General features: G+C 40.7%; 1 protein-coding gene across 2 annotated transcripts in view; it reads right to left on the bottom strand.

Annotated features, from left to right (window-relative positions):
* ASAH2 (N-acylsphingosine amidohydrolase 2) overlaps window positions 1-22,935 on the bottom strand; it is a 79,929-nt gene that overhangs the window by 42,461 nt on the left and 14,533 nt on the right. Inside the window, exons 2-8 of one of the 2 annotated variants that reach the window (XM_058671515.1) lie at window positions 16,407-16,529; window positions 13,127-13,258; window positions 10,242-10,420; window positions 8,685-8,834; window positions 3,104-3,280; window positions 1,706-1,833; window positions 531-608 (exon numbers count right to left, since the gene is read on the bottom strand). In XM_058671515.1, the coding sequence (XP_058527498.1) occupies window positions 531-608; window positions 1,706-1,833; window positions 3,104-3,280; window positions 8,685-8,834; window positions 10,242-10,420; window positions 13,127-13,253 (839 nt within the window). In that variant the 5' untranslated portion in view covers window positions 13,254-13,258; window positions 16,407-16,529. Of the gene's footprint in view, window positions 1-530; window positions 609-1,705; window positions 1,834-3,103; window positions 3,281-8,684; window positions 8,835-10,241; window positions 10,438-13,126; window positions 13,259-16,406; window positions 16,530-22,935 lie in introns of those variants that run through there. The other variant, XM_058671513.1, reaches the window with a different exon arrangement.

The raw sequence follows: 22,935 nt of genomic DNA, 5'->3' as shown, positions 1-22,935 counted from the left end.
TGCTGGCTGCTCCACTTCCAATCCAGCTCCATACTTGTAATTGTCAGAGATTCAGAAAATGCTCCTCCCTTTCAGCTTCTGATCAACTCAGCTCTGGTCACTGTGACTATTTGGGGAATAAACCAGCAGATGGAAGACCTTCTCTATCTCTAGTTAAAATCTGCCCTTCAAATAAAAATAAATCCTAAATATAAATAAATGACCTTTAAAAAGAAACAATAAAGGAGGTTAGGCATTCCTGGAGTGCCTCTCACTGCTGCCCACCTACATGCTGACTCCAGGTTCCTGCAAATGCAGATGCTGGGAGGCAGCAGTGATGGTTCAAATAAACAGGCGCCTGCCACACCCACGGGAAACCAGGAGTGCATTCCCAGCTCCCAGCTTCAACCCACTCTAGGCTGGGTCATTCTAGTTACAACAGAGATTTAAGAACCCAACTAGAAGTTGGGAATGCTCTTTATCCATCTTTCTGTTTGTCTCTCTCTCAAATAAATAAAAATCTTTGGTATAAAAAACAATATATAGAGTACCTGATAAGGCCCAAGTCATCGCCATTCAAATCCACCATTTTCAAGACTACCATTTCTTTGTCTGTATTTGAAGAATACCTAGTTCATAAAACAAAGAAACTTAGTCAATCTAGGTTAAAGCTTGTCTTTCACACATTAACAATGATAAAATTTGATATGAAAACATGTTTCAGTAACTGAGATTGCTCAACAAGCAGTGCCCCCTGTGTCCCCTCTCTCATCCCTTGGGTAAGAAAATGGTTTACAATTGTGATCAAACTTAGGTTAACCATCTGGACCAGAAATAAAAATATAATATTATACAACATACATGTATTTGATACCAAAGGTAATTATCTTTGAAATTTCTACCTATATCAGATTTTAACAAAATCTCATTAAAAGACATGCAAGTATACAAAATTTAAATCATTCAAGATCTATAACTTAAATGCTCATTTATGTCCTTTCAAGAGAATTCAGATCATGGTTTCTAAAAACAAACTCCTTTAAAAGCTATTGAAGAATAGGCCAAAAATGTAGAAAGTCAAGTAGAAATTGAGATATTATTTTGCACTGCTATCACAACCACATGCTTCTCTTCTATTACAAGTCTACTTCATCATTAAAAAACAAGAGAGAGAAAGAGGCAAAGTGATCATCTTCCCCAGTCTTTCCAACCAATTATGTTGGTTTTTCCTCTTGCTCTTTCTTTCAGATTTTTTGTTCTTTTATCTTCTCTCTCTAGTCATACTCTCCTGGACTGGAATGATTTCTTCTTGATAACTTGTAATAAAAGAGCTACTCATTAATTTCACAAAGACCTGGTATGCACATTTTAATCTCCATCTTACAGATGAAGAAGCTGAAAGCCAATAAATTAAGATAAGTAAACCACTAAAGGTCACACGACTAGGAGACTAGGAAATGATAAAAATTAATTGAGACCACATCTGTCCTGAATGCAAAGCCTGGACCCCTTCAAACATCTGTATGACCTCTCACAGTCAACAGGGCCAAGAAACATGTGGGAAAGTTACTGCTTGCTTCTGAGCCCAGAGCATGTTTTAAAATTATTTGGCTTCATTGCTTTCCCAGGATCACACCACATTCATCAAGTAATAGCCCTACTCTTAGAGTGTGTAGCTGTTCCCTGAGGGAAACACAGTGAACTTGTTTCAAAAATTCTTTCTCACCTTGCTCTCTCTGACTGTGGATTCTGAAGATAAGAATAAGGGCTTCGATTGATCTGTGCACCATCCACTATTCCTCTGTTGATAAAGATTTTGCCTGGTTTCAAATTTTCGTGCGCTATCTCAATGCTCTGAAAGTTACAAAAAACAACAACAAAAAAAGGTGTTGTAAACGTAAAAGCCCTGTTGAGGATCACAACCTAGTCAATATAAACAGAAGAACCCCATGAATAGTCTGAACCCCATGAGTAGCCTGTCTCTGTTATGGGATAAATGTTAGAGATCCACTTCACTGCTGTTTGCAGGCAACCTGCAATGGGTTGGGATAGAATTAGGCCTGTGCAGAGAGAATGACCAAGGGCTGGACTGACAGAGTTCCATCTGCGTGGTTCTCAAGGCTGTTGAACAATGCATAATGAACAATTTCAGATGGAAAATTTAAAGGAAACCTGACTTTTATAACACTGGGACAAGATAAGTTAATATGTAGATGTCTTACCACTCAGTAAGGCAAGAGTCTTCACTTTTTTTTTTTTTACTGAGAACTACAATGAGATATGTTTTTCATCACAACTTAACACATATAGAAGCATGCATCCTAAAGCAAAATATCACAGAACAAGTATTTTTTACTATGAGTAAGGTATATGATATCTTCCAATCTATTTTACAAAATTTCTTTTTTAAATGAATGCATATTATACTTAATAAAATTGACCTTACAAAGCATTAGTAAATTGCTTCCCTCGTTTTGAAAAATATTTTCATTATAAAGAAATTTCTGCCTTTGCCGGCCGGATTCTTCTAATTTCAGGATGATACCATGACAAAAGAAAATAAACAGAAACTGTGCCTGGAAGGCAAAGAAATGAAGAAAACAATGATCAAAAATCTAGGAAATAAAAGCATGGGCTTAAAGACAAGAGAGAGAAAGGTACAAGCTCTCCACCCTGGGAATGTATGAGGAGCGGGACACTGCTGTTTTAGTGCACCATGAAGGCCTGTATATATGCTAGAGGATTTTAAAAATATGCATACATGTTCATCAACAAGATATTCTCTACCCTTTGAGAAACATAATGGAATATTAGTATTGTTTGCAATTACTTCTGGTTCCATGACAGGTTTTGTTTCAGATACTTTTATGAAGACCATGTTGGACCCTACATCATTTTTCAGGATTGCATGCAAAATGCACATAGGACAGTAAGCCATAGAAACCTGCTATTCCAATCAATCAAAGCTACAGCCCCAGCAGCCCACAGGTTAGGGCAATCAGGAAGAAGGCGGGGGCCAAGAAGTGCTCATCTCACAGGAAGTCTCTTCTTATCACACCAAATCACCCCTTAAATGCTTGGAATCAGTAGTAAAGAACAGCGGCCTCTGGGGGTCTTTGCTCACCTTCACAATGCCATTGACCATGTACTCAAAAGTACGATTGCTAAATCCCTCACTGGCGATGACAAATACAGTGTATTGGAAATAGCCAGCTGGACCTGAGTGTGTATGGGTGCCACTCAGGATAACGTTGTCCCTTCTGTACAGGGAACCATATTTGCTTTGTAATCTGTTCAGGACCTTCAAAAAAAAACAGAAAAAGAACAGAAGAGACATGACCTAGTATTCAGCATGACAAAGGGCTTGGGTGAGTTCAGTCATGGATCCACACCGGTGACACCTTTTCAAAGCAGACCCCCATTTGTGTTTGACTATGTCATCCTAGTAATAACATCAGTCATTGCAGTAGGTAGCATGTGCAAGCACAATACTTATTTTATATACATTAGTCATTGATGAATCTTTATCACAATCCCCAAGAAGCAGGTATTGATAGCCTCCCATCTTGGTTGAAACACTGAAATATATGGAAGTGAAACATTTTGCCCACTAATCTCATGAGGAGTAGAGTCAGGTTTCAGATCCAAGTCTTTCTAACAATAGTACTCTTACTCCCATTTTCATTCAATACATTGTGCTAATATTCTACTGCTCTACGCACAAGTAACATATGAAGCTTCTACCTTGATGACATACTTATTCTGGTGAGGAAAAAATAAACAGAGCCTCCAAGTATAAGGATCCTGTAAGGCCGCCGGTTCACGTCCCAGTTCATCCACTTCCCATCCAACCCATGCTTAGGGCCTAAGAAAGCAGTAGAGAATGCCCAAAGTCTTGGGATCCTGTATACACATGGGAGACCCAGAAGAAGCTCTTGGCTTCTGACTTCAGATCAGATCAGCTCTAGCCATTTGGGGAAGAAATCTTGCCTCCAAGGTGGTTCCTGTTAGATGCTTGAAATACTGAAAAGCTAGTTAATACAGTGATATAGACAGTCTGATAAACTGTCTCTCAGGGACTTCGGGTAAAAGAAATTCTCATTTGTATTGTCTGCCAATTTCTATGTTGTAAATAAACCACCTTGGTCAATTTCAAGCAACCAAGTGTAACAGCCAGCTCACAGCATTCCTGAGAATTTAATCATTGGCTCTCCAAGCAGGTTATAGCACTCCACCCTTACACAAGAGGAGCTGCTTATACGCTATTTACTTCACATTCTTGAAGATTTCTATTCAACCTCTTCTACTTTGATTGAAGAACTACACCACTCTAATTCCAAGTATACACTCACAAAAGCAGAAAAATCCTACAAGCCATCTGGCCCCACTAACCTCTTCCTCACCCAAAGCTGAATTATTGGGCAACCACATTCATGCCAGCAATAGTATGATACGATGCAAATATGGAAAGGAAATATGCTATAACCAAGATTCTAACATCCCTCTAATGAAGTAACCTTTATTCTCCATCCCAGCAAGTTTCTAAGTTAATTCTATTTGACCTAACTCCAGCGACACCTCCTCCCCACTCTTACATTATCTCCCAAAGTACAAAGTTTATTCAAAAGGCAATGGAGGGGGCGTGGCGGCGTGGCCTAGCAGCTAAGGTCCTCGCCTTGAAAGCCCCGGGATCCCATATGGGCGCCTGTTCTAATCCCAGCAGCTCCACTTCCCATCCAGCTCCCTGCTTGTGGCCTGGGAAGGCAGTCGAGGACGGCCCAAGGCTTTGGGACCCTGCACTACACCCGCATGGGAGACCCGGAAGAGGTTCCTGGTTCCTGGCTTCGGATCGGCGGCACCAGCCATTGCGGCTCACTTGGGGAGTGAATCATCGGATGGAAGATCTTCCTCTCTGTCTCTCCTCCTCTGTGTATATCTGGCTGTAACAAAATGAATAAATCTTTAAAAAAATATATCTTTAAAAACAAACAAAAAAAAAAGGCAATGGAGGGCCCGGCACGACAGCATAGTGGTTAAAGTCCTTGCCTTGAATGCACCGGGATCCCATACGGGCACAGGTTCTAATCCCGGCAGCCCTGCTTCCCATTCAGCTCCCTGCTTGTGGCCTAAGAAAACTGGAGAATGGCCCAAAGCCTTGGGTCTCTGCACCCATGTGAGAGACCTGGAAGAAACTCCTGACTCCTGGCTTCAGATTGGCTCAGCTCCAGCTGTTGCGGTCACTTGGGGAGTGAATCAATGGACGGAAGATCTTCCTCTCTGTCTCTCCTCCTCTGTGTATATCTGGCTGTAATAAAATGAATAAATCGTTTAAAAAAAAAAGAATATAATCCTTAAAAAGACAAAAATTATAAATCTTGAATTCAAAATGAAAAAAAAAAAAAAACACCATAAACAGCACACAAACTTTATCTTAAACAACATTCTCTGATGTGAAGCCAGCCAAATGGGACTCCTGGAGCAACGGGAGACAAAAAAGAAATTAAAAAAGATCATACATTAGCAATGCTGGCAAATTTCTATTAAAAATGGCACTCTTAGCTCTTCATAAAAGAAGGGATATTTTAGCACAAAACACAGCACATAGCCCACTTGTTTGTCTTTGGTTCTCATTCCATTTCCTAACACTGACATTCCTAGCAACAGAACACTGAGAAAGTCATTCTGTTTTTCAGTTCTGCCTCACTGCTCAAAGAACTTCTCTAATACTCATTCCATACTGAAAAGTTCATCAATCTTAACACCAAGGCTGAAAACCTACCTAACACCAGGTATTATAAATAAACTTCGTGGCACTTACGTAGCTACACTTATTTTTCAGAGTTCCCCTTGGGTTCAATTTAAAATCCTTCCTACTGGGTCTTAGATTGCATGAGAAAATCACAATAGCAAGAGATTATTAAACTATACCATTCACTGAATGGCAAGGCAATCAATCCCTCCTTTCCCCCATTCCACTGCAATCCTACCTTTTTACTTTCCTATGGCAGCTGATGGTTCCAGCATCTCTAGTCATAACCACCTTTGACTCCTGAGCAAAGCAGTATCCTGAAGGGGCAGTGAGCATGGTTTCTGGCACCAAGAAACTTAAATTGAAATCCAGCTCTGTTAGTTCTCTGGGTAATAAATTTTGGGTAAATAACTTTGGGTAAGTTGTTTTAATCCCCATCCCGCTTACAAATATACAAGATTGATTGGGTTTCGAGACAGTTTTTTGTCAGTTTTCTAAGACTCTACATTATCTACAGAATTAAGAACAGCCTGGCAACACAGACCCTCACAATTACAGCCAACAAATATTCATTAGTATCTCCAACTATATACTTTCTTCCATATAGCCTAGATACAGCTCTCCTTTGCCCCCTCAAAAGAGAGTTTATATCTCTTCCTTGCACCTCTCTATTTTCATGTTGGCCCTCCCAATTTTGACTATTCAAAATTCTGCTTACTCAAGTACTATTTCCACTATGAAAAATGTTTTCCTAATTTCTATTTCTTGAATGCCCTTGTGATGATCTTCAAGATTATATGTCCACCAATTCTTTAATACTTCTCACTTCAAGCACTAAAGGTCTTCTGGCCCAGGAGGTAAAGCCACAGCTTGGGATACCCACACATTATGTTGAAGTGCCTGGTAAGTTCTGGCTACTCTACTTTCTAATCTATCTTCCTGCTAAGGCATCTGGGAGGCAGTAGATGATGATCCAATTACTTGGGTTCCTGCACCTGTGTGAGAGACCTGGCTGCAATTCATAGTTCTTCACTCCAACCTGGTCTGATTTTCTGAGAGGCATTTGGGAAGTAGACCAGCAGAGGAATGGAGAAGGTTCTTTCTCTCTCTCTCTCTCTCTCTCTCTCTCTCTCTTTCCCCTCTTCATCCTTCCTCCCTCTCTTCCTCCCTTCCTCTTACATTCTGTTTTTTAAATAAAATTTTTTGAGAAACAAAAAAAACACTAAAGCTTCATTTTCCTACCCTTGAGTGTTGACCTTGGCCTAATGACTTGCCTAATGAACTGAATGAAGTGAAAGGAATAAGTATAATTTCCAAACCTAGATGACAAAAGGCACCATGCCTCTGTCCTTGTTCTTTCTTAGGGCCACTCAGTCTGAAGGAATTTCTAAGGGTATGGAGAGTAAGGAACTAGAGCCTTCTTGCCTGCAACCATGGAAGGAAGCATGTTAGAAGCAGCACTTCCGGGTTGGGTCAAGCCTGCACATGATGACATCCTTTGACACCATCATGACTGCAAAACAAAGGCCAGAACCACTCAGTCAGGCCAGTCCTGAACTCCTGACCCACAAACAGGGGGGATAATGTCTTATTCCACTGTGTTTTGGGGTATTGTTACATAGTACTAGATGACTAACACACCATTGTGCTTCACTCTGCTACTTATCTGTGTGTTACAGCCCTTTGTTCTAACCACCCCCAATCTGTTAGTGCTCTCCACCACTTGCTAAGTGTAAATTTTGGAAAGTTACTTACCTTCTTGAAGTTTCAGTTTCCTTATCAATAAAAGGGCAATGACAAAAGAGCCACCTTGGAATTGCTAATGTAGGGTTAGGGAAGGTACTTAATCCCATGCTCAACTTCCCACAGCAGGGAGAAGCTTCCACTTCACTTCCTAAGAGGAGAGAGTCTTGGAGTTATGCTATCTCACTCGCCCTCTTACTGGCCCTTCACACAGCAGGAGGAGCAAAGGGTTGAGCTGGGGATGCTGATGGAAAGCAGCACTGCACGAATGACATTCATAGACATTGTTGCAGTCAACATTGCAGCTTCTATTTTTCACACTCCATGAATGTGGGAGCAGACACCATCAGATACATTATCTCTGTGAGTTGATTCCATGCAGAAAATATAAGCACACCAGGGCTTAGATATCAACCTCGAGAGACAGAATTGGAAGTCTATACTCATTACTCTATTTTTCTCTCCTGCTGTTCCTTCTTCTCCTTCCCTTTCCTTTCCTCTCTCCATCCTTCTCTTTCCTGTCCCCTGTCCTCCTCGACTGCTCCTCACAGCTCTCAGGCAGCCAGGACCTTCCAAACATTTTTGTGCTAGGCTCAGTTATTCCTGAATGTGGGTAATAAGTTCCAAATTTGAGATAAACAGAAAAGCCTGCCATATTCTACAATACAATGTAAAGATTAAGAGATTTTTTAAAAATGTTTGTAGAAGATTTTCAACCTATATAACAATAATCTGACTGATACAGTGAATCCTTTTTGTGTATCACTGGATTCTGCAAATATCAATTCATGGGTGGCCTCACTTCAGTGTTGGATTTTAATTCTCATCTGATTCTTCTCATCTAGTCTCAATTGTCTAAGAATCTGAAGGAGAGGTTAGTGACTAAGTGGCTCTCTCAAATGTCTAACAAGAGGGTTAAATGAGAGAATATATGTGAAAGTTGCCTGGAACAGAATTAGCAGTCCAAAGCACATTTGCACAAATAACGATAATAAGCCATCAGCAGAACTGAATACAAGTTTTGATCAAGACAACATAGATGATAAAGCAAGGCTCAGTCTTGCATGACTGTCTGCTAGATTGCCATGTGTTCCTTAACACTGAAGGACATGGAAACTCCCTAGAACTGAAACCAGGAGGACTTAGTTGTAATCACAATCACCCAGGGACTTTGCTTTAACCATCTCGTTTCTTCTTCCCCTCTGTCACTTACCTCCAGCCTGAGTCGTTGGGATACCATGCCTATCTCAATGCTGACAAACACGACTCGATTTGACCCATCAGATTCTGCCACGATGAAAGCCCGACTGTATAGCCTCGTGAGTATGCCCTGTGCATTCTGGCCGCTTTTGCTGTAGCCCATCTAAAGAGGAAGGCAGAATCAGAATCACCCTGTCTCCTGCTACCAGAATCCAGGCAGCAACATATGTGAAAGGATTACTTCGGGCAGACAAAGCAAAAAGAGTCACACAGCACTAGAACACTGAATAAGAAAACATTTTTCAAGAATTAAAAAGAAAAAAAAAAAGCCCAAACCATAAAGGCGTCTTAAATCTAATGTGTAGAAATGGGAAGGCAAATGTTAACCAGAATGGCAGAAATTACTCAATAACCCACAGGCGAGGAGGAGTTTGGCTGGCTCTGGAATTCTATAACTGCATTAAAGATCCTTAAGGGCTTTTGTGTTCTTTAAAACAGCAGCTTTCTCTAGGATGCTCAAGGCACTGCAGAAGGAAAAATGTTCCCCATTTCCATCCTGCATTCCCCAGGAGCACCCTGGAGCTGGGAGGCATTCTCACGTTGGTTGACTGGTGTGTGATTTGACTTTCTGAAGAAATGATATCTTTATGATTAAGTACTTTTATGATGGGATCTCATCCTGATGTCTATTGTGCTATCACCCCTTAAGTCATGTCATGTCTAGTCTAAGCCCCTCTTTTCATCATGTCACAAATCCACCTCTCAAAGTCATGCCCAGGTCTTCAGGACATGCCCTGTTCTGTTTGCCTTAGCTGCCATGGGAGTGTTCATGTAGAGTTCCCAGGCCAGGACAGTCAGCAGTTACTAGAATCTGAAGATCACATGGGAGAAGGAAGAGAATCCTATCATACACTGTCATGCTCCAGCTTCCCAGGGAAGCATTAACAGAAATGAATATTTCAACCATTATAGGCGAGACATCACATGTTGGTAGTCATCAGGCCAACCCAGAGCTGATTTGCACAGAGTTAACCCATACATTTTGCCTATTTTTAATAGGTGACAGATTGAAGTCCTCACATCTTCAACCCAGAGATTTTCTGACTTCTCTAGGAAAAAAAAAAAGTCAGATAGCACACCCGTAAGCCCACACTGTCACATGGCAACACTCAGCTATAGCCATGTACTTTTTTTTTCTTTGTACTCACCATTTCCTACTACTCCCTTTTCTAGATGGGGGGTTTACTAGACATCCATGATCATCTACTAAACCTGATTCAATCATTTGAGACATCTGCACACTCATGCCCATCCCATAGTATCTGAGTTTGCCTGATCTGGCTCTTCCATTTATTTAAAAAAAAAAAAAAACCTGTCCAATTGTCTTTATAACAAAGTTGTGATTGAATACATTTTCTCCTTCTCAGAGCCTGCTATTCATAGTGCTAAACAGGAGCAAATTTAATACAAAAGATAGGAGAAAATGATGAAATAATAATTGGGAATGAAAGCAGGATACAAAATAACCAAATGACTTACAGGTTTCTGGAGGAGCATGGGGTTTACCTACCAAATTGATATCTGACACTTGTCCTGTGCAGTCAGCACGCCCCGCCCCGACAAGATAGCCACTGAAGTTCTGAAGCAGAGGTGGCTCTGAGGTGCAGGTCACAGAAGCAGACTGTGTGGCTGCAGGGCCCTGTGTGCCGGGAGGTCTCTGGGTGGTTGAAAAATCCATGTTTCCTGAGTTTAAAATGGAATAAGACATTTGAGAAATATTTCACTCACTTATGTGTCATAAACAACACATAAGTTCCAATTCCTAAGGAATTGTATATCTATATATTTCTTGTATGTCAGCTGTACAGTGAGAGATGCTGTTGGAAATCATAGTTTTAAGCAGGGTCTCTTTCTTAGACTAGAGATGTTTCAGACTAACAGTCAAACACACTTCACCTTGCCATCATGAACCATTTTTTTGTCAACTCATCCCTTTTGCTCACTTGACTACTCATCTGTTCCAGCAAATAAAACAAGAATCATTTCTATTGTGATTTACCAACACAATGTCTGGGGATTTCCTTCTTCCATTCTTGCCATCGTGTTCTCTACTTCCTTCCTTTCCACTCCACCAACCAACAACCAACACTCAGAGTTGATCTTCTTCTTTCTCCAGCCCTGCTCCTCATCTCCAGGATGCCCCAATTCTCTCTACACTGCCCTGGTCTTCCTCAACTATCTAAAAACTTATTATTAATGGAACTAAAACACTATACACTTGTTGACATAGCTGCAACTTATTTTAATCACTCTGGTATCTATATATCCATATCTATGCATATTTATTCACACATATATTTTCTATATTAACATGAATACCATAGGAGGCAGAATGACATAAAGATTAAGAAGTCAGTTACAAAAAACACAGTCTGACGACTACTTAATTAAACTCTTTAATGTATCTCACCCATTTTTTTCACCCATTGAATGGAGATGAGAGTAATAGCCTGCTTCTAGCATTGTTTTGAACATTCAATATATCAATGCACTCTAAGGATACAGAACAAAGCTAGTGTATAGCTTTGGGTTTACTTACACCTCTAGATATCTTACATACACCAGAAAATAGTCAGGAGTAGGCAGAGCAGGACATGTTGCTATCACAAAACATTCATGGCCATACAGTGTTTTTGGCCAACAATTAACAGCAGATTCCCACTGGAATTCTAGGGCTTCAGAGCTAAAAGAAATTATAGATCACCTGGCTCAGTCTCCTGAGTTTTACGGAAGAGACGTGGTTTAACCAAGATCTCATGACGGACACGTGATGAATCATATATCCAACCTAGATCCTAGAGCTCAGACTCAGATACTTTTTCAGCCAAATTCTAGATAGGGCTACAAACAATGTCTCCTCATCCCAAAACCTAAGTTTCTTCATGACATCAAATATTGTAAAGAGGAAAATGGGTACCTTTGCTATTGTTCATTGCTATCAAGATAGAAATCCTAACCATTTAACCCAGAACAAGTAGTTCCCTCTATAAAGAAGCCATTCAACAGGCAGTAATAACTATTGGCAGGACAGTTACTGTCTTTATTAATAAATTCCGTAAGTTGCAGCTCCTAATTAGGAGCTAAAAGAGTCCTAAGGATCCTGACCAAGACCTCATCAGCAGTCCAAGACCCTGCCTGCTTGCCTGCTTCTAGAACAGAAGGTGTCTCTTCCTCTATGTTTTTAAGGGATGAGAAGTGCCAGGACACAGAGCAAACACAGGAAAGAGAGACCATAAAAAGGAACACTGTGGTGAGAAACATCATCTCCTTCTCCATTTAGTCTAAGATAAAACCCACTTTTTGCTTTGTCAGAGCATTCAGTCTCTGCTCCCTTTACTCATTTAGCACGTGTGTAACCTGATACTGAACCAGACCTTCCAGCAAAGAACTACTGCCAATAATACTTAAAAAGTAGCCTACAATTTGAATAATTTGAAAAAGACCTCAAAAAGATGTATAAAAAAATCACACTTTCCAGCTTCTTTTGAAAAGCTCAACCCATGCGACATTATGAAAACATGCAGCTGATAATGGGGAGGCCTTGTGAATACCCTTTACAAAATCATGCACTGGCTACCTATTGCATCTCATTTATAGAACCTCATTGATTCCTGTAATCCATTTTTTTTTTTGCATTTAAGACCCCCTTATCTGAAAGTTTTTCAGAAACTGGTTGACACCCAGTAAACCTTTCACTCTCTTTTGATCTTAGGAACTGAGGATACCAACAATGAGACAAAGAAAAATATCATAAATATTAGACACGAAAAGTTGGAGTAGATGTTGTAGTGCATCAGGTTAAGCTACCCCTTGAGACACCTGCATCCCATAATGGAATGCCCGGAATTGAACCTCATGTCTGCTGCCAATCCAGCATCCTGCTGAGGCACCTGGGAAGCAGCAGTGTATGGCTCATGTATTTGAATATGATTTGCAATCTAGTGGGAGACCTGGCAGGAATTCCTAGTGCCTGGTTTCTGCTTGGCCCCACCCAGCTGTCTTGGGGACTTGGGAAGTGAACCAGAGATTGGAGGAGATATCTATGTGGTGCTCTGCCTTTTAAAAGAATAAAAAATGAATACATAAACTGTTTAATATAAAAGCTGACATCATTGTGCTTGAAAAATTTGAGCTATGTTAGGTCAGTGGTTAAATAAAGGCAAATTTCTACAAGTCAGAAATTGCTAACTGGCCCTTTGGGAACAAAGGTAAACTAGATAAAAACTGCTATCAAGCAGACAGGGTAATGAAAGTAAAGGGAGAGGGCTACCCCCAAGTGCATGTGAGTGTGAGTACACACTGAACTAACAGCAGGCCCTGTTCCTTATCTTGAGGTTCCTGGTAACATTTCCCAACAGGCCTAGGAAGGGCATCCATGGGAACCCATATGCTTGCCTTTGTTGTTTTCAATGGTGCCACTGGTGATAAACAGGAGGCTGAGAAGGGCCACAGTAATGGCAGTCATCATTACAAGGAGGAAAATGAGGAATGCCTCCAACATGGAGAAGCTTCGTTTGGCCATTTTTCCTGAGGCAAAACAGAGATGAAAAAAAAATATATATATATATATGAGGAAGAAAAATGAAACACAAGTTAAAATGTATATAATTCATATGCTTCAACTCTCCTAAGGCTAAGATGCCTTAGCTCCTTCATATTAACACTATACCAAGAATGGATAACGCAGAGCCTACCCACTGCGAATTCTGTATCCCATGGAAAACAAGACCAATCTACAACATTCGTTTTGAATAGATCAGATGTGGTTTCTAAATCCTGCTCAACATAGCTCTGTGTCTGGCAGCTACCACTCATGATTTGGCAGTGACAACAGAATTAAAATATCTTCACATTCCTTGGCTACTCATACTGCTTTCATATAAGCAAAGATGCTGTTTACAAGTTTGGATTGGGAACACTGTTGACAGCAAGGATGATTGAGGGACATATACTGCCTGCACTTAGACAAAATTGCACTGGGATCAGAGCTGTACTTGATGGTTATGAACTCAGTAGAACTGTCTTCAACACATGGATGTGGAATGATATATTCTTTTTTTTAATGTTCAGTTATTACATGGTGGTAAAAGGGCATGGAAAAGGGAATGGCATCTTTGATCTCAAGTTGGGCATTTTTAAAATCTCCTTTCAGTGACCAGAAAGATCCCATGCACCTGGTGTGATGGTTCAATAGGCTAACCCTCCACTTCCAAGTGCCAGGATCCCATATGGGAGCTGGTTCACGTCCCAGCTTTTTTCCACTTCCCATCCAGCTCCCTGCTTATGGCCTGGGAAAGCACTGGAGGATAGCCTTGAGGCTCTTCACTCACATGGAAAACCAGGAAGAAGTTCCTGATTCCTAGATCCAGATCAGCTCAGCTCCAGCTATTGTCGCCGTTTGGAGGAGATCTTTCTGTCTCTCCTTCTCTCAGTAAATCTGCATTTCCAATAATTTTTTTTTAAAAAAGAAAGATCTCACAAAATTTACATGCCTTTATATCAAAGGATGAAAATTAAGAACGTTCCTGTGGGTGATAGCATTGTAGTGCAGCATGTTAAATCACTGCTTGTGACTTCAGAATCTCCTATGGATGTCCCAACTTCTGCACCTCCAGTCCACCTCTCTGATAATGCTCTTCAGGAAGCAGCAGAAAATGGCTTAAAAGCTTGGGTCCCTGCACCTATCTGAGATATCTGAAAGAAGTAGCTGACTCCAGGCTTCAGTCTGACACAGACTGACCATTGCAGCCATTTGGAGAACAGACCAGCAGATAGAAGACCCTCTTTCTCTCTCTAGCTCTGCCTTTCAAGCAAGTTTTAAAAAAAATTTTTTTAAGTCCCTGTGTTACATAAAAGCATTGCATAGCCTAAGAGGGTAGAAATTCAACACAGAAACTAAAATCCATACAATATAATGGGTAGAAGTATTAACATGGAGGCTTAAATTAGACTCTGAAATCTCATTGCAAAATTTAAGTCTCACGCATTTTTTAAGGAATTTTGGGGAATCTCCCCTGACACCAAGCCTCTGTTATCCCTCCCATCTGTAAATAGGGGGCACGATATTGACAATGTTAGGACCTATCTCATAAAGTTCCTCTCAGAATAAGATGAAATGGTGTAAGTAATTCCATTTTTTGTTCAATAGAATATAAGTGCAAAGAACACTAGCATTTATCATCAGTTTCCAAAATAACAGAGTTTGTACTCCTCCCTGTCTTCAAGGAGTTTACAAGAGACTAATGCTAAAGGGTTATTAAAATCCAGGTAGTTGCTTTCAACAGGGATTAATTTGCAGCTAAGACTTTTGCTACCAGCAAGAGTTGCAAGATAGCAACAAATAAATAGGTATTCAATATGATCATACAACTTTTTTGGTGTTAATTTGACTCATGTGACAAGATGAAAGATAGTATTTAAAATTTTAGCTGAAAAGAAAGTAAGTTCTTATTTACAGATGTGAAAATCAGACTGCTTTTCTGTAAAAATAATTTGTAAGGTGACAAGCCTGATCTAGAATTCCCGAGGACTCAGTTTGTTAAACTAAAGTTTTCTAGAATGGACTAGTGGCTGTTTCCTTTAGCAGAGCAGGGATTCCTCAGTCAATCACAGTCCCTACCAGGAGGGTCATCTCTATTTAGTTACTGTCTTTTCTGTGGGCATGCCATCCTAAACCCCAGTCCAAGCGTGGAAGATCAGTCTGACAGCAGATGCTTCAGAGGTGTAGTTAAGCTGGGAATGGACAAACAAACCAGAATTGGAAATCTTTCCTCATTTATCTGTCATCCCTAGGAACACATTCACCACTTATAGTGGGGACAATAAAAATCTAGGGCAAAAACAAAGTCATTTTGTGTCTTGGCATCAACTCCTATCATCAACTTCAGGAAAAGGAAACACCTCTAAGGTATACCTCTGACACTCAGGTGACCCAGAGTATCTTATTAGTTACTAGGCGGTAGTTCAGATGCAGATTTCCAACCGCGCATGCCCAGTTCCTGCTCAAAGTTTTGATTTTTATGACAACACAGTAGGAGCCTGTGTATCAAACAGACATGGCACACACATAAAAAAAAATTCCACGCCACTTTGTGTGTTTGTGTGCATGGACCAATTTTCCTCTATGAAACAGAGGGATAGCCCTGTATACAAGCCAGTAATGATACTTGATTTCAGATCAGACTTTCTACCTCTGATTTAAATTTGAATAATCTCACATGTTCCACCATTCTGTAGAGTTCCTGAATCAGTGCCAATGTATTACATTTTTTGCACCCAGTTCAGCTGACTCAACCACTACCTTTACAGAAATTAGGATATGGGTTGGCAGAACTTCTTCTTACTAGTAATTAAACATGAATTTGAATATTAAAGTAGATGCCCTGTCTTTTTTCAGAGGGGAAATGCATCTTGAGACACAAAGCCAACAATTTTATTTAGAGATTCTAAATGTCATGGTTTCCACTTAATCTGTTCTACACATTCAAGCTCATGATACAATTACGATGCTATCATAATACAACAGCAATTCATTTGCTTTTCAAGGATGTGACAGTAAAAAGTACTAATTCAACAAAATGCATTTCCAGACTATGAGAACTGTGTGGTTCTCTAGTATTAGACAGAAAGATGATTCAAGATTTCCTACTCCCTAGGAAAAGCCAGTCATGCTTACCTGAGTCCACCACTCAAAAGAGCTGCCACATCCCAAGATAGCAGGTGAACATTCAAAATCTTGCTCCCGTTCTGCTTGTATGGTACCAGGATTCAGACTTCTCACAGTGCTTCCTGAAATCTGCTGAGAAGAAATTTGCATAGTCAAGTTCCTGAGGCAGAACTCCCAATAGCACACCTTGGTACATGGATAAGATTAAAATGTATTGATAACAAAAGGCTTATATGCAAACTATCTTCAGGGAGAGACTGTTATCATCAGAGAAATAGGTGGCAGAAGGTCTGCTGAGCTGAAGGTCATGCCAGTGTTCATATATCTGTTCCAGCCTAACAGATTCTAGGCCGTATCTGCAACCCAGACCACAAAACATGCACCTGGTTTATGTACCACTGGCCAATCAACCCACCACCAAAGGCAGTACTTATGTATGCTAGTTATCAATGTGGACTATGTCTACCACTGGACAATATGGGACAGTATTATCCCATTTAAGTACATCTTACTTTAAGTATGTGTGGTCATACAGCCTAAAAAAATCAACAAGGTATTAGTTTGTCACTATTACCGGTGATTTCGGGTGTTTTTTCCTTTCATCTTTCTGCCCCTTGGTATAACCATGTATCACATTTCCAAAGAGGACTATACAGCATTACACTTCCTCTTAAATACAAAACAGTGGAAAGTTAAGTCATGGCCTATCAAGACAAAGAACAAGAAATAGCCTAGCCCTTCTCCTTTTTTCCTTCTTGCAAGCCCAACCTGCCTAGGAATCCTATCAAAGAAAACAATGTAGAATTAGGAAACAGACCAGTTCCCAAAGCTTCAACCCAAGTATTATAAGTTCCTTCAAATAAAGTATTGCATAGTGCATCTTCGAAAGCTCTGTTACTATAGGTGGGAGCACCTTAAATGACAGTGTTAACCAGTTTATTATCGGTGCTGATATTGGTAAAATTGTTAAAATTTTTAATTACAATATATGGAGAACAAATTCAGCTGAATTGATCCCAAAGGAAGAAAAAAATTATTGGGAAGAGAGCAAGAAAAACTAAAGGCATGGGCTTAGAAATGTCAGCAATGCGGGCAGTTCTGCAGATCTAAGGTACAGGAGCTGTGGGACCATCTCTTCAGGCCATCACCCCTGAGCCAGAAACATCCGAACATTCTATGCCTTTGTGTTGTTCTACTCTGGACTCAGTCCTGAAGGATAACATCTGATTGGCTGAATTTGGATTATACATGATCTTCCTGCTGATACCACTACTTAGATGGAAATTGCCGAGCATACCCAAAGAAGAAAGGGATGTTCTTCAAAATACGATTAAGATGGGCTAGATGTTGGCAGATGAAAGCAACAGATACCATTTAGTCACCTGCCACTAGATTTTGTTCCTTTGCCCATCCATCTTCTTTGCCACGAGAGGCCTCCAGCGTGCCTATGTGGTCTCTTCCAGAGCTCTCTAGCCTTCTCCCCATAAAAAGAAGCCATGCCATGACCCATTCACATAATCGTGTCAGTGATCACAATCTAGACAGATAAAACCATTTTACCCAGCTTTTAGTATATAATAGTGACATATCTCCTCTCTCAGAGACATTAGACAGTCCATACCTGAACAACAAGGGGGTACAAACGGAGTTGATTCCAAGTACTATGGCAGAGCCAGTGGAGGTAAGATGCTGAGCCCAGGGGACTTACAATACCCACTGAAACCTCTGCCTTCTATATGCAGGAACAAGACAATCCTGAGGTGAGATGGAGATAAAATGACTGTAAATATTTCATTTCTGAGTGACTCTCACAGAATCAGCAAGGACAAGCCGTCTTTCCCTATCTACCATCCTGACACATTCACCCATGTATACATTATACCCATTTTTCAGATGAGGCAACAAGTACAGAAATGTCAAATGGTTTCTAGAACAGGAAAGGAAGATCAAAAGGGAACATGACTCAGTAAATCAGGATATAAATCATAAAGTCTTCAGACTCCTGTATATGACCTTTTGTCCTTCTCTAGATGCTTATCATCTATGCCACCTTGACCCAGTCCCTGGCAGGGCAGTCTCTGAAGAAAGACAACACATTCCTCAGATCCCAATTCCTAAGCCATTAGCCAAGAACTGCTACTATCACACACTTTCTTAATATTTCACACAGGTCAACCAGGCCAGGATCTTAAAAGGCATAGAACAAATTTCGTATACTCCATGCTAATAGTCACATCCATCCTTTCACTCTTTAATTCTTGGAATAACTCATGATTAAATTATTTTCAGTAAACAGTATTTCACTACAAATCCAGCTTGTCTTTTCTAAATGCTATTTCTTACTAAAAGAAGCCAGGTATCTTTGGAGAAAAAGCTGGTTCTACATGCATCCATGCTTTTAGACGAAAGATAGATTCCCAATGAAACTGTTGGACATGTGCAGACAATGGAATGCTGGACTGCCTGACATTGCCTGTACCAACAATGTTGGGGTACACTTAAATAAGAGACTAATAGAATTGTGATTCCTTACGAAGGACTACAGTAGTAAAATGGGGAAAATCTGTCGGGGGTGGGAGTTTGGGGGCGAATCCCAGCCTATACGAAATTGTACCACATAATTCAGAATTCAAAATAAAAATATATTTTAAAAAAGCTGGTTCTAAGTCTAGGGCAGGAATTATATAGATACATGGAATATTTTAGTATACTAGCAATCAAAAAGAACACCAGGATTATTAGAAGTGTGACAAAACACTAAAAGGCTCCCACTAATCAAATATAACCTCAATAAGTTAAAAAGCAAATCATATGCTTAAATATATAATATAACAATACTTAATTATTATCATTTATTTGAAAAGCAGAGGGAGAGCAATCTTCCAATACTGGTTCATTCTCCAAATATTCACAAAAGATGTGGCTGGGCTAGGTCAAAGCCAGGAGTTTGGATCTCACTCCAAGACACACATGTTGGTGACAGTGACTCAACCTCTTGGGCCACCTGCTACCTCCCAGGGCACACATCAGAGGGAAGGTAGTATTGGAATCAGAGCACAGGCTTGAACTCTGGCACTCCTACATGAAATATGAGTGTCTTAACAGATGTCTTAACTTTTGTACCAAACACCCACTCATGGCTATACTTTTAAAAGATGATAGAAACCTGATGTGTTACACTGGTATATTGGTTTACAAAGTGAGGTGGGGTGAAGGCAGGTGTTGCAGTACCTCAGCCCTGACACTTGGGTTGATCATACCCCTTCCCTATTGGAGAACCTGAGTCTGATCCCACCTCTGTTCCTAATACAGATTCCTGTTAGTGTGTACCATGGAGTCAGCAGATGGTAGCTCAAACACTTGGGTCCCTGTCTCAGAACTGGGAAACCTAAATGGAGTTCCCAGATCATCTTTCCTGGGGCTTTGGCCTGGTGCAGCCTGGTTGTTGCAGGCATCTGGGCATTTGGGAAGTGAAACAGCAGATAGGAGATGGCTCACTTCCTTTTTCCTCTCTCATACTCTCTCCCCCTTTAAAATAATTTTTTCAAATACAAGTAAATTAAAATGGGGTGAGAATTAATAGCCTAGAATATACTCTGCTTTTCCTGCATAAATGCACATTTGGGAAACCAAATAGGTAAGAGGGAGAGTTTATCACTGTAGAAGTATTGGAGCCGATAAATGAGGAGGGAATGCTTAATAAACAATAACGAAATGATGAATCTAGGCAAAGATCACCAACAACTGCTTATGTCACCAAGAGATAATCAGATAATCAGTAAACCTTTGAAAGGCATCATAACCTTAATTATCATGTATTCTTGCCAAAAGTTAAAGTTAAATCAGATCAGCTACTTGATAGTGCTTGTTTACAGAAGACACGACAGATAACTGAGCATACTTAAGAACAACATAGGATGCAGAAAGCAAAATTCACACTCTGAGAGCCTCTGTAACTTAATGACTGTTGAAAAACAAACTCCAAGTGCACCTGAAGAGAAATGAGGGGGAGGGAGGAGGACAGGGAAGAGAGCAGGAGAAGTCAGACCAGGATGGCAAGCTTGAGAATGGGGAGGAGAAGAAGAAGCAAGGTGAGAGGAGAGTGGCCAGGAGGGGAGAGGAAAGAGAAAGGGGTTATTAGAATAAAAAACATGAGAGACATGGCATGGGGTTGTAAGCTCAAAATCAATATTTGATAACTAGTTTGAAGTATTATTTTAAACTATGAAACTGTTGGGGACATTTGAATACTGAACAGATATTTGAGGCTATTAAGGAATTAGCATTTAAAACTTTGGTGTACTTCACCAGAGAAGTGTTGAGAAAGCCCTCCATCCAGCAATCTCCCAGAGAGTGGGTAGGGGGAGAAGAAATAATACTCATACAGGTAAAAGTCTCCTGTTAGAATACAGACTGGGCTCTCATTCTCTTTGGAGATGCCTGCCTAGTTTATCAGTTGTGGAAACTTGTCTCTTCAAATTTTCAATAAACTTTGTTTAAAGTGCAAATAAATTAAGTGATAGTGTAATTGTGGTGTTGCGATTGTAGTTTGTAAGAAAACCTTTCTTATAGAAATGTATTCTGAAAAACAAAATTCTGAAAAACTAAAAATTGCAAAAATTGGAAGGAAGGAAGGAAGGTTGACTAGAACTAAGCTTTCTTTAACATGCTGGATGATATACTATGACAGACACATCAGATTGCTTCACTCCACACACATACATCAGATCCTTCCAGGGTACAGAAGCTGGACATTCATTTGCAAAGATTTAGTTTTGGTCCTGCCTTTTAGATGCACTGAAACAAGTCTATGAATCAGAACTGAGTCATTTGGGGAGAAAAGTAGGGCATGAGCTATCGTTTTTGCTGGTTTGTATCAGGGCAGTGCGGTTCTCAGCTCTCAGCTTCATGCCTGTGTCCACATATTGCAGTCATGACTTTGACCGAGACAGATCAACGCTGAACAGTTCTGCTCTGCAAGGTAAATTGGGTAACTGCTGAGAACTCAGCCTCAACACTCAGCTTTCCCAGGGTTTCTGTGTGTTCTCTCCATCCCTGAAGGAATCCTTTTGTTTGTACCTCCAACAGCAACTTGTCCAATGTCATAGCACATTGGACCTCATTTTGAAGAACATAGCCATTCCACCCCCTGGACACTGCCTATGGGAATAATAGGTTTAGTGTTTCAAATGCTGAATTGAGGCCTCCACTTGTCATATTGGAGTGCCTGGATTCAAATTCGAGCCCCACTTCTGACTCCAGATTCTTTTTTATTTTTTTTCTCCTAGCCACCTCCAGATTCCTTTTAAAGCACAATCTTGCAGGCAGCAGCAGGAAGTCCAAATACTTGGGTCTGCTTCACCCACCTGGGAGACTTAGATTGGCTTTTTGAATTATTGGGTTTGACCTGGCCCAACCTCTGCCACTGTGGGCATTTGAGGCAGACAGACCATCTCTTTCTTTTTCTCACTCTCTCCTAGATAGATAGAGAGATAGATAGATAGATAGATAGACAGATAGATAGATAGATAGATAGATAAAGTTTTTCAAGAGTGGCAAGCAATTTGGCACAATGAAAATTTTCACTGTACCCAAAAAGTGTAGTTTCAGCTACACAGGGATGCCATGACGGCAGCTTATCATCTCAAGAGTCCTCTACAAGACTGGAAAACCTGTTTGACCCCAGAGCAGCTCCTCCACCAGTTAACTACAGATTTACCTTTCAGTTGTTTCCATTTAACCATGACTTCAATCCATAAGCAGTAGGAGAGGCCCATTCTGACTCCAGCAGCAATGAGGGTCTCTGGAGCAGCCCTTCTGCATCTATCCCACATTGAGCCCAGGCTGCAAGCAGAGCTCTGGAGGTGCTCTGGAGAGCATAGGTCCCCAGACAGAGGTTCCAGCTCAGACCACAGAGACAGGACTCATAAGGAACAGCACACCATGGAGCTCTTCTGCCAGGAAGCTCACAAATCCCACATCCGGAGGTAGAGGATGACACTCTTCCTGCTATTCTCAGAGAACAGGGCATACCAACTAATTTCCTCCCTCATATCATAGAACTTCCTTCAATACAAAGGGAACACATGGGACACTGAAGGAGTGAGGGTTGGGATTGAAACCTAAAGATCTGGGGCCTGGTGTCCTGGCCTAGTGGGGAAAGCCACCAATTGTGGTGCTGAAATCCCATATGAGCACGTTTGAGTCCTGACTGTTCTGCTTCTGATCCAGTTTCCTGCTAACACACCTTGGAGTGGAAGATGGTGAGCAAACAGTTAGGTCGTGCACCCATGTAGGAGACCCAGTAGAAGCTCCCGGCTCCTGGATTTGAACCAGGCCACTTACCAGCTGTATGAGTGGCCATTTGGGGAGCGAACCAGTGGATGGAAGATCTCCACCCCTACCTCTGTAACTCTGACTTTCAAACAGATAAATAAGTCTTTTTTTTAAAACATGAAGATGAAACCTGCTGTTTGTTTCTTAAATCCCTATTTCATTTTCCTCACTGAAATACGGAGACTAACAAGACCCTCCATCT

The sequence above is a fragment of the Ochotona princeps genome, chromosome 13 (genome assembly GCF_030435755.1).
Source record: "Ochotona princeps isolate mOchPri1 chromosome 13, mOchPri1.hap1, whole genome shotgun sequence".
NCBI lineage: Eukaryota > Metazoa > Chordata > Mammalia > Lagomorpha > Ochotonidae > Ochotona > Ochotona princeps.
The sequence above is the reverse complement of the archived record's forward strand: the minus strand, read 5'-3'. Positions and strand labels throughout refer to the sequence as shown.